Here is a 12072-nt window from a genome sequence, read left to right as displayed (position 1 = left end):
GATTTGTGCTATTCAAAAAATCCGGGCACTTTTTTTTACCAAAAACCTATAGTAGTGCTGGCTTCAGGTGACTGGTGTTGTGAAACTCGGAAACTATTAGTGATATCAAGATCTGCTTTGCGCAGGAATTTAGTGCTAATTAAGTGCTCTGGATTTATGCCTTGCAAATAATCCGGGCACTTTTTTTTACAATAAACGTGTAGTAGTGCTGGCTTCAGGTGACTGGTGTTGTGAAACTCGGAAACTATTAGTAATATCAGGATCTGCTTTGCGCCGGAATTTAGCGCTAATTAAGTGCTAATATATTCTGCAAAAACTAAATTTTATGCCCGGTAATTTTGATCAAAAACATGTAGTAATGCTAGCTTCAGGTGACTCTGGTATGCGAAACTCGGAAACTTTTGGGGGTATCAAGATCAGCTTTGCGCAGGAATTTAGTGCTGATTAAGTGCTAATATATTCTGTAAAAACTAAATTTTGTGCCCGATAATTTTGAGCAAAATCATGTAATAATGCTGGCTTCAGGTAACCCTGCTATATGAAACACGGAAACTAATTGTGATATCAAGATCTGTTTTGCGCAAGAATTTAGTGCTAATTAAATGTTCTGGATTTGTTCTATGCAAAAAATCCGGGCACTTTTTACCAAAAACGTGTGGTAATGCTGGCTCAGGTGACTGGTGTTGTGAAACTCGGAAATTTCTGCGCAAAGCCGATCTTGATATCACTAATAGTTTCCGAGTTTCACAACACCAGAGTCACCTGAAGTCAGCATTACCACACGTTTTTGGTAAAAAAAAAACTGCCCGGATTTTTTGCATAGCACAAATCTAGAGCATTTAATTATCACTAAATTCCAGCGCAAAGCAGATCTTGATTCCACTAATAGTTTTTGAGTTTCGCATACCAGAGTCACCTGAAGCCAGCATTACTACATGTTTTTGGCCAAAATTACCGGGCACAAAATTTTTTTTCTGCAGCATAAATTAGCACTAAATAAGCACTAAATTATGGCATAGTGCCCGCTTCAATATGACAATGTTGTAATTCCATCTTCCGGGACCTAAATTCATGACCTAGTAGAAAAAAACACATTTTTTGGTCAGAAAGTAATTCTGTTTGATTGAAAATGAATAATCTTTCATTCAAAAATGTGGTATTATATTTCTTTAAAATTCAACCATTTTGTTAAAAAATCGTCTTTTTTGTTTAAAAATTCAAGTATCTTTTTGAGAATTACCTTTTTGAATATGAATTTGGTTGAAAATGACTATTTTGTTGAAATTTCCACGGTTGTCAAAAAAATTCCTCTTTTTAGATTGAAGTTTCATCTACTTTGTTAAAAAATCATCTATCTTGGTCAAAAATTCAACATTCGTATTTTTTGATAGAAATTTTGTCTTTTTGGATTGAAAATTCAAAGTTTAGTAAAGCGCTCTTTTTTCTGCTGAAAATTCATCTTGTTTCATTGGAAATTAATTCTTTTTATTTGAAAAGTATACTATTACATTTTGGTTAAAATTGTATAGTTTTTACTTAAAAAGTTTACTACTTATTTAAAAATTTAAATATTTTGAAAATGTCACTTTTCTTTTAAAAAGCCTTTTTTCGCGAAAATTTAATTGTTTTGTTGGACGACATTAGTATTTTCGGATAGAAAGTTTATCTGGGTAGGTTTATAATTCAACATTTATTTTAATTTATACTATTTTGTTGAAAATTAAATTTTTTTGTTAAAAACTAAACTGTTTTGTTGGGAATTCGTCTTTTTGGATGGAAAATTTGTCCTTCTGGATTGAAAATTTAACTGTTTTGTTAAATATGCAACTGCTTTTGGTTGAAGTTTAATAATTTTTGTTTAGAAATTCGACCATTTGGTGGAAAATTCAACGATTTGGTTAAAAATTACACTATTGCAACTGTTTGATCTAAAATTAATTTTTGTTATTCAAAATTCAACTATTTGATTGAAAATTTAACTCTTTTATTGAGAATTCGTCTTTTTGGATAAAAGTTCCGTCCTTTTGGACTAAAAATGTTTTTTTTTTGTGTGGACAAGTTCTTTGTTAAAAATTTACCTTTTTTGGTTGAAAATGTAACTATTTTGTTGAAAATGCAATATATTTTAACTTCAAATCTGAAACGTTTCCCATTCAATTCAATATGGCACCTATATAATAATTTTATTTCAAAGAATTGATTTCCGTATTATTCTCCTATTTTCCTATTTTTAGAGTTAAAATTTTGTATATTTTTAAAATTAAACGAATACAAATAATTCAAGATCGTGCTAATGAGTTGTTTAATTTTTATTTTAGTGATGGGAAGAAGAGATGGCGGCTTCTGTAGTGCATCAAAGAACACCGACTCGAGAGATGCATCGACATTTACTGCACACTTCAAAGACTGATTTTAATAATGATACAAAAGATATATCAGACTTCCGTAGCATGTCGGAATCTCGTGTAAAATCGTGTAATAATTATGTGTCGTCGAGTAGTGGCAGCAAAAGCAGCAGTAGCGGCGGCAGTGTGTCACCACCGCCAGGTGATTTACAATTTTCAAGAAGTTCCCTCGACGGGGAAAGAAACGCGATAGATCTTCACACCTTGATCGCGACGACGCGCCCAGAATCTTCAAGTGCAAGTTGTCACTGTACGACAGATCGGCAAAATGAATGTTTTGTGGACGATTGTAAATGCGTGCCTAGTGGGGACTCAAACAATCTCACGGGAGAGCACCAAAAGTGGAATCATCGATTAACGACCAGTGAACTTTTATCCCACACCCGACCTGCGAAAAAAGGTAGCTGTGATGTCAACTCACGGCAATCTGTTTTTTGTCGAAATGTTAACTCTCTCTCCAGATTTAACACATGGAGGACAGTTTTGGCCATCTGCATTGCTCTTCTTTGTACAGTGTGCAATGCAAACCAAGTCCCAACTACTTCGTGTGCCCAAGGTCTCAGCACCCCCGGCTGTAAGTATTATTTCAGTCTACAAATCTTTTTATTTTTATCATTCAGGTTAGGTCATTTTTACGTGGTCCGGCACAATATTTCTCGCAATATTTAGAATTTCTGCAATTTTGAACTGTGAAAATGACAGTGATTTTTTTTTTACAGAAATCACATTTTTTAGTAAAAAAATCTATCCAGTCGTTTTATATGTCCCTTAATATCACATGACATGATACTTATCAATAATATATTTATCGTCCTTGAGATTTGTATAAATTTAATTTAAAATTATAGATCTGAATACGCAAATTCTAAAATAGTTTAATCTTTGAGCCCTTGAAAATAACATTTTTTAAAATTAAGTTTTAGATTAATTTTTAAGGGCTTCAAATTTTAAATTCGATAATAATTTTACATGGGAATATAAAGCAATTTCGAACTGAAAAGCTTAAAATTGTACAACTTCAAAAAATGGAATCATATTACAAAATTCATTCATTCACTCAAGAATGGATAATAAATCTAAAGGAAAATTTGAAATGGAAAAATTAAAAAGTGAGTTTAAAATAAAAAAACTTAAAAATTAAACTATCTGAAATTAAGACGCTCAATTTTTATTTTTTTCCATTTGTAGAATTTAATGTTGAAATTGTCTCTATCTTGTACTAAATTTGCAAATCGTTCGTGATGCGGCAGCATTATTAATTATAAACAAATTGTTATATTGTTAATCACTCCTCATCGAAAATACCGAACGTTTTGCAAAATATTGTTTTTGCTTTTTTCCATTGATAAGAAACTATTATATGATTTGCAAAACTAAGTACATAACGCAAATGATCGTTTTTGAAATTCTTATTAAATTTCTTGCAATTTGACTCCTAAAATTCAAGCGAAAATTGCGAATGTTGCGTTTTTGGGTATCAAATGTTAGAAATATCGCGATCTGAAAATTATAAAATGTGCAAAACGTTTCTCGGCCTGAAATAATATTAAAATTGCAATTAAGCAAATTAGTTGTGTACTTTTGTAAACTAGCCAAGAATTAAAAACATTTTCAAAAGCGTACTGGGCGATAAACAACTTATTACCAACGTCATATTACATTTGCACGCAGCTTATAACTGGGCAACATTATTAATTACATACAATTGTCGCTCAAATTGTCCATATTATCAATTTGAATTAAAATTTTTAATTTTTTTCCGATTACCATACAATAATTATCAAAACAAAATTATTAATTTATCAACAAATTTTCAAGAAACTCCTGAATCGCATATTGTTACGCGTTTTTTTTTCTTCAAACTTTCCCTCTTTTTTCTACATCGGCAGTTATTTTATTACCTTCAAAAACTTTTTTAATGGAACAAGAAACCTTAAAGAAAAAACTTGAAAATTATGTATAATGCAATGGATCGTACTATTCGTTCCACATTGCGTCATATAATATAAAAAACAGTAAATCCGTTACAAAATATATGAAACCCCTCAATAGTAAGAAAAAATCCCTTTGAAACACTTTAAAAATTTAATCTGAGGATTAATTTAAAAAATATGTATAAGTTTGTTTATCATTATCAATGTTGCCAAGTAGTGAACATCTTGTAAATCTATTCTGCCGGAAATGCAACGTTTTGAAAATTTAATACTTTTTAAATTTCGAAATTTCCAACATTTGCTGCCCAAAAACACATAGTTTTTAATTTTTTTTCGCTTGAATCTTAGGAGTCGAAACTAAAAAACTAAAATATTTTAATTTAATTTTTTTTTTTAATTATTTAAAATTTAAAATTAATTTTAATTTTATTTTCTTAATGGAGAAGTTGAAATTATCTCATTTATAATTCAAAGTGTTCAGAATTGAACAATTTCATTTTGAATTTATGAATCTCGAAATTGAATGATTTCAGATTAATATTTTAAAAGAGGACAATTTCAAAACGTTACAAATGAAATATTTATAAAAAAAAAGATCGACATTTAGAGGAATGAAAACTAGTATTTCTAATGTAATGCATTAAAAATTGAATAATCTAAAAGTGAAACTTAATTTTTTAACAATTTTGTTTCGAAACGATAAAAATTTGACAATTTGAAATTTAAAACTAAATTGAATATTTCATAATAAAAGCTTTTGAAATTCTAAAAATATAAATTTTTATTAACTTAACAAAATTATAATTTAACTTAAACATTGATTAGACATTTTTTTCTAAGATCAAAAGAGAAATTTACCGTTATTTTCACGCTTTCAAAATTGCAAAATTTCCTGTTATCAATCTTTAAAATTAAATTATTCTTTAAAAACTTTCGATATAAAAAGTGATTTTAAATGGGAAATATTAGCAATTCAAAAATTTCTGATTTTCAAGTGATTTAAATTTACATGAATTATCACAATTATCACAATTTTTGGTGACTACATTTTTTTTCAGTTTTAAATGAAGTTAGCATTTGTTAAAGATTCAACGTTCCGGAATCTGATCACTTTTAATGTTACATTATAATTTTGTTATGTAAGAATTTGAAATTATGTCATTTCAGAACCTTTGAATTAATGAGATTCAATTTAGTTTTCAATATTAAATTGTGAAATTTTAATTGCTTTAAGTTTTAAATTATTTTAATTCAAAAGTTTTCAATTTTTAAATATTTAATTTTGAACACTGTAAATGTAATATGATTTCAATTTCTCTTAATTTTAAATTATTCAATTTCCAAAATTTGATTCTGAAAATACTCACTTTCTACCGTTTTAAAATTGTCATATTTTCAAAATTTTAATTTGAAATAATTCAATTTCGTGATTCTTCATTTCAAAATTAAATTATAGAATTCAACTCTTTTTCTAATTATATAATCCAAATTCATTGAATTTTTTTTAAATATCAAAGGCTTTCAACTCGAAATTATTAATTGCTGTTTAAAAAATATTAAAGACATAATATTAAAAAATTGATTTAATAATGGATTTTTAAATGCTATTGCGTAATAAAATGTATCTCTGTATTTTCATCAAAATCATGATTTAAGAGAATTTAAAACATATATTGTTTAAACACATATACTTACTCTAGACTGAAGCAAGCATTTATTTGTTTTTATTTATATAATGCTGATTGCAAAAATATCTTGTCTTACTTTCACTTAATTTATAATTTGAATTTAGCGTCCTCTTCATAATTTGAGGCGATCCATTTTTCCGCGAAGTTTTGAAATTAATGTATTTATTATTTGGGTTAATTAAAAACATTTTTTTCTGACTTACGTTTTTATTGAATTAATAGAATTGAATAAGAAAATTCAACAATTTCTTCATTGAAAGTCAATTATTTTTGTTAGAAAACCAACTATTTTGTTAAAAATGTAATTATTTTGTCAACAGTTCAATTATTTTGTTAAAATCCCATCCTTTTTTGTTGAAAGTTCAACTATTTTGGTATAAAAATGTACTTCTTTGTCAAAAATGTAACTGTGTTCAAGAAAATTCATCTTTTTGTCTTGCAAGTTCAACAATTTGTTTAAAAATGTAATAATTTTGTTGAAAATTAGTTCCTTTAAATTAAAAATGCAACTATTTGGTTGTAAATGCAATATTTTGGTTTTAAATGCAAGTGTTTAGTAAATTACTACTTTTATTTTATTCAACTACTTTAAATATTACATTAATTTATCAATATTGTTAAGGAGTAGTGAAAAATCCTTAAGGAAATAAAACATTTTTATACCTATTTTTAAATAGAAAATTCATTTCTTTGTGTTGGAAATTATAACTTGTTCTTTATTAAACGGTTCAATTAATAGTTTTTAAATTAAAATTTGTTTACGCTTCAATTTTAATTTGTTGGGATTTTCAGTTTTGTTTTTATTACTTAAACGCAAAATCCTTCAGCTTTAATAGTTTGAAGTTTTTAATTTCAATGACGGGAACAAATTTTGCGAACTTAAAAGTGACCGGAAATTTTCCCAATGATAAAAGTGGCCATCCTGTAATTCTCGAAGAATGAGAACGGGAAAAAGAGATCTTATTTAATTTTTTTCAGTTGTTTCTAACAATGTTAATTAATTTGGTTAAAAATACTTTTTCTTTAATGCAACCTAGTTTTGTGTCAAATTAATTATAAATGAAGCTTAATTAAATAAAATAAGAATTTCTTAACGTAATTTCTTTTGTGTTCCGAAAATTTGACTTATTTTTATAATGTATCCAAAGTACAATTGAATGTTTGGAAACTTAAAATCTTCTTTATTCTCCAGATGTAAGAAAAAAAAACTAAAATTTCGTTCATATTATTCTTCTAAAGTTTAATAATTTCCTACACGTTTTTAGCCTTCAGAGAAACAGGTTCTAAACTTTTGTAAATTTGATATAACATTGTTTACAATAAATGCAGTTGTGCAGCACTGAATGTCAACTTTGACCACTCAACTTCATATTCTGTTACTTCTCCAGAATTATAAATAAGTCCCTGCTCTTACCTCTTGTTTTGGAATTCTAGAGTTGAGCTAAATCTGCATTTCTATATTTGACCCTCTGTCGACTTCAATATTCACTATTCTTATTCGCTACAACTCGTATTGCCATTTACATGTGATTATGTAATCGATTATTTTCTTGAAGTCGGTTCCTTCTTTTTATAGTTTTTCTCACACTTTACCGCCAGACTAAACTATAATTTTTTATTTTGTAATTCATAACATTGCTCTCTGAAATATTCAAAGAAATGTTTCATGTTCTTAATTTTCATTTAAAATTAAGTGGCACAACGCCTAGGTCATAAAATAACCAGAATTTCTACTCACCTAGAAAATCCGGAATTGCCAGGTAATTTTTATATACCTGGAACTGGAAATATTAAGGCTTTTTTTAATTCGGGAAAGTTTGCGAGGGCATGCCTTAGTTTTTTTAATTGCTGTATAAAATTGAAAAACAATGATTTTTCATTCGCGAAAGCAGCTTTACGGTATTGTATTGTAATACTTTTTTGAAAATTCTTTTTTTTTTGTTTGTTGGAAATTCATGTTTTAACTAAAAATTTAACTATTTTATTTTTGGTTTAAAATTAATTTTTTTAGTTAAAAATTCGTGTATCTGGTTGATAATTCATGTATCTTGGTTTAAAATTCATCTTTTTTAATTGAAAATTCAACAGTTTGGTTGAATTTTTTTTCTCTTGACTGAACAATCTTTCTCAATTGAAAACTAAACTCTTATTGAGAAATATTCTTTTTTGGTTGAATCCAAGTGTTTTAGTTTAAATTTAAAAAATCTTTTGGTTGAAATATCACTAGTGCATTTTTCGTTAAAAATTCATTTTTTTTATATGAACTAAAGTATTTTGTTGAAAGGTAATCTCTTTTCTTAAAAATTAATTTTTTTGTTGAAGATACATAATTTTAATTGAAAATTCATCTCTTCAATTGAAATTGTTACCATTTGTAAAAATTAATTTTTTTCATACTTAAAATTCAACTATTTTTAGTTCTTTTAAATAATAATTATAATAATTTTTGTAACTATAAATTTAACTATGCAGTGCTTTTTCGAAAATTGATCTTTTTCAGTTGAAAATTCATCTTTTTATATGAAAATTTAATTGTTCCAGTTACAAACTCATAAGTTTAGTTCAAAATTAATCTTTTTGGTTAAGAATTCCACTATTTCAGTTGAAGATTTTTAATTTTAATTAAAAATTGATCACTTTTGTTGAAAATGCAACTGTTCATGGAAAATTGGTTGTTTTCGTTTTTTGAAAATGTAATTGCTCAATTCTTAGTCGAAAATTCGACTATATGGTGGAAATTGGTATTTTTTGGGAGAAAATTAATCTCCTTGGTTGAAAATTAATTTTTTTGACACTAAATTCAACTAATCCAATTAAAGATTGCATCATTTGAGTTGAAAATTCATCTCTTTGGTTTAAAATTAATTTGTTTTTAAGTAAAAATTATCTTTTCTCAGTGTTTGTTTGGAAATTTATCTTTTTTCTTTTAAAGTTGATGTATTTTGTTTAAACTTAGTTATTTTTGGTTTAAAATTCTTCATTTTTGCTTGAAATTCAACTGTTCCAGTTAAATATTCACCATTTTCGTTGAAAATGTATCACCTTAAGTGAACTATTTTGTTAAAAATTCGTTGATTTGGATGGTTTAAAATTTAATTATTACATATTTGGTTCGAAAATTTGTTTTTGTAAACTTAAAATTAACTAATCCAGTTGAATATTCTATAATTTTAGCTAAAAATCTGTCTCTTAGCTTGAAAATTTATATTTTCTCGTTAAAAACGCATATGTTTGGTTGGGAATTTTCTGTTTCGTCTAAAGATTCATCATTTTAGTTAAAAAAATATGGATTTTTTTAGTTGAACATCTAACTATTTTGTTGCAAATTCGACTTTTTTTAGTAGAAAATTCATCTTTTTGGTTGGCAATTCAATTATCTGGTTAAAAATGAATCTTATTGAAATTGCAATTTTTTTATTGAAAGGTTATTCAATACGGTACCCACATTCATTTTATTTAATAGAATATATTGCTCTATTTTCATGAAATATCTCTTTGTTTCCTTCCTTATCTCTTTAGTTAATTTTACAAATGAAAAAAAATAGTTTTTCAATGTTATATACGTCTACAAATATATTTATATATTTACTAGGACTAAAAAAACATAATGAACTCGTAAAATTGTATTCATATACGAGTGCATATTTCGCGTCGATTGGTTTGAGACATGCGAAATACGATGGCTTTGTACTACGAAAAATTATACATGGAAAAATCTTGAAATACTTGTAAACAATTTCTTCCCGGGATTTGAGTGGACACCCCGATAATATTTTTAGAATAAGTACTCATGAATGTTTTTTTTATTAATTTGTTAACCAGGGACTATGCCACAGGGAGACATCGTTCTTGAATACGGTCAAGATTTAAGAATATTATGTATCCTAAATAAAGATGTTGTAGAGGAAAATTATCCAGGAAAAAATGCGTCAGATGTGTACTTCTTCCACAGTGGAAGAGTACTCGAACCTGAATACATCACTATCCTCAACGAAACAACAGTCGAAATGTTTGTTGAAAAACCACCTGCTGGGAATGATATGTATTATTGTAGATTAAGATTAGATGACGATGGCAGTAAATCAAATTTTCTATCTATCTGCTTAAACGAAGTCGTTATCGGTTGTAAGTATTTCAACAATTAAATATTCCATTTTAGTTTTAAAATCTATTTTTACGCTAGAACTTTAAGAATACTATATAATAAATATTTGTCTGAGCTATGCTTATCTTAATAGTAAACAATTTATCACTCATAAATTTTATATTCACAAATTGTTTAAAAGCCACTTAACTTCCATTTTAGTATTGCATCTCATTATCGGTCTGGAATTTAAACTACCTAGTTCCCATAGATAACTCCGAATTTACTTACGACGAAGTTGAGAGACGTTCCAAGATACTCAACAGTTATCGTTCCCGAGAAACTTTGAATGATTTTATTATATAGTTTCATGATTTTCATTCAAAAGTGGCGAGTATCTGTAACAAGGAATTTCCTTTAAACTGGCATCATTCATTCATTTTATCGTCACGGGTCAAAAGGTGTTTGCCTCAGATAGTTTCATGGCTACCATTCATTTGCATTCCTCTGAATCGATTCGATGAGCTTATTTGCATCGGATTAAACGAAATGAACGTGCCAGATTATTAAACGATTTTGGACTGATTTCTTTTGAAATCGGGCACTCTGTCCCTGATGATGTCAAGGAATTGTTTGAGGCGGAAATATATGGTTTTCCAAGACAAAATATAAGACAAGTAATTTTTATTTTTCGCTAAAAAAATGTTTCATGAATCTAGCGCTGCTTGAATATGTAGTTGAATTTTGAAAAAAGTATTGAACATTTTCTTTAAGGAGTTTTATCTTTGGAACGAATTGACGGAATAAAACTTCCGTTACTCGAAGCGTATACTTTTTTGTTACAAGTTGCGCAATTTTCAGATACAATGAATCAGAAAATTCTGTAATTGTAACTGAATACTCCTCAAATTATCTCAAATTTACTAATCTTATAACTGAATTTTGCCAAATTAATCATAATTTTCTGTTAATCATCATCGGGATGATATTTAAATATTTTTCTGTTGGGAATTTGAATTTTCCGGGAATTTGATATTATGATAATCAACAATTTCGGGAAATTAGTAACTTCTTGAAGTTTAAAAAAGAATTGATATTTTGAAAAATTTATTTTAGACTATAAAAAAAAGTTTTTCTATATGAAGGAATAGTTTGGCTATGATGAAACTCGCATCTAAAAAAGAAGTACAAAAATCAAATCAAAGTTGGCCTAGTTCAGAAACTTGCTTCTGTAACCCATTAACCCTAGGTCTTTTTTTTTGCACCACTTAACCGAAAGGGGGGGGGAGGGGTCGATTCGACCCGATGCTTTAAAAAAATCATGTTCCTAAAAATCTGAAAACATTCATGGTTCTTGCTTGAACCTTCTACTTAACGGTACAATTTTGCAATATGTGTTTTTAAAAATTATTGTTGATATAATTAGCAATAAACAAATAAACTCATAGAAATTTTTTTTCAAAAATTCATAACTCAGAGACAAATGAAAGAAATTGAACGGTTCAAAAACGAAATTAAAGGGGAAGAGTGTGTCTTTCAACGAAAAAATGTAAGAAATGTTGACGAAATTGTAACCCTTAATATTCAACATGAACTCATGCATTATTTTTGGTGTGAATGTAGGAGGTTTTGATAGAATAATACACATTGTTCTATTAAAAACCATTTATTTAGTAACAAAAAATTATTTTTTCATCTAAATATGTACACAGAGGACCATGATTTTTTTATTCAAATAATATAAAGTGAAATCGTATGGTAAATGCACCTGTTATCGTTCGTGCTCCTATTATCGTTCTAACTTGATTGAAATGTAATAAATAATGAATTTTTATAATTTGACTCATAAGGAGTAATAAGTGCATTCACCTTACTCTCGCTGGTACAGAAAAAAAAGAAAAATGTTTAATTTACGTCAAGTGTCTGCTGTCGAAATACATACGTAAACTGTGGGGGGGGGG

At 27.7% G+C, this 12072-nt stretch overlaps 1 protein-coding gene across 1 annotated transcript in view; it reads left to right on the top strand.

Moving 5' to 3' along the window:
* The window catches only part of LOC117172151 (cytokine receptor), a 56842-nt gene that overhangs the window by 16169 nt on the left and 28601 nt on the right, over window positions 1–12072 (top strand). The window contains exons 2-3 of the mRNA XM_033359953.1: window positions 2319–2979; window positions 9850–10152. Of these exons, the coding sequence (XP_033215844.1) occupies window positions 2334–2979; window positions 9850–10152 (949 nt within the window). The 5' untranslated portion in view covers window positions 2319–2333. The remainder of the gene's footprint in view (window positions 1–2318; window positions 2980–9849; window positions 10153–12072) is intronic.

The sequence above is a fragment of the Belonocnema kinseyi genome, chromosome 4 (assembly GCF_010883055.1).
Source record: "Belonocnema kinseyi isolate 2016_QV_RU_SX_M_011 chromosome 4, B_treatae_v1, whole genome shotgun sequence".
NCBI lineage: Eukaryota > Metazoa > Arthropoda > Insecta > Hymenoptera > Cynipidae > Belonocnema > Belonocnema kinseyi.
This window is presented reverse-complemented; position numbering and strand designations above follow the sequence as displayed.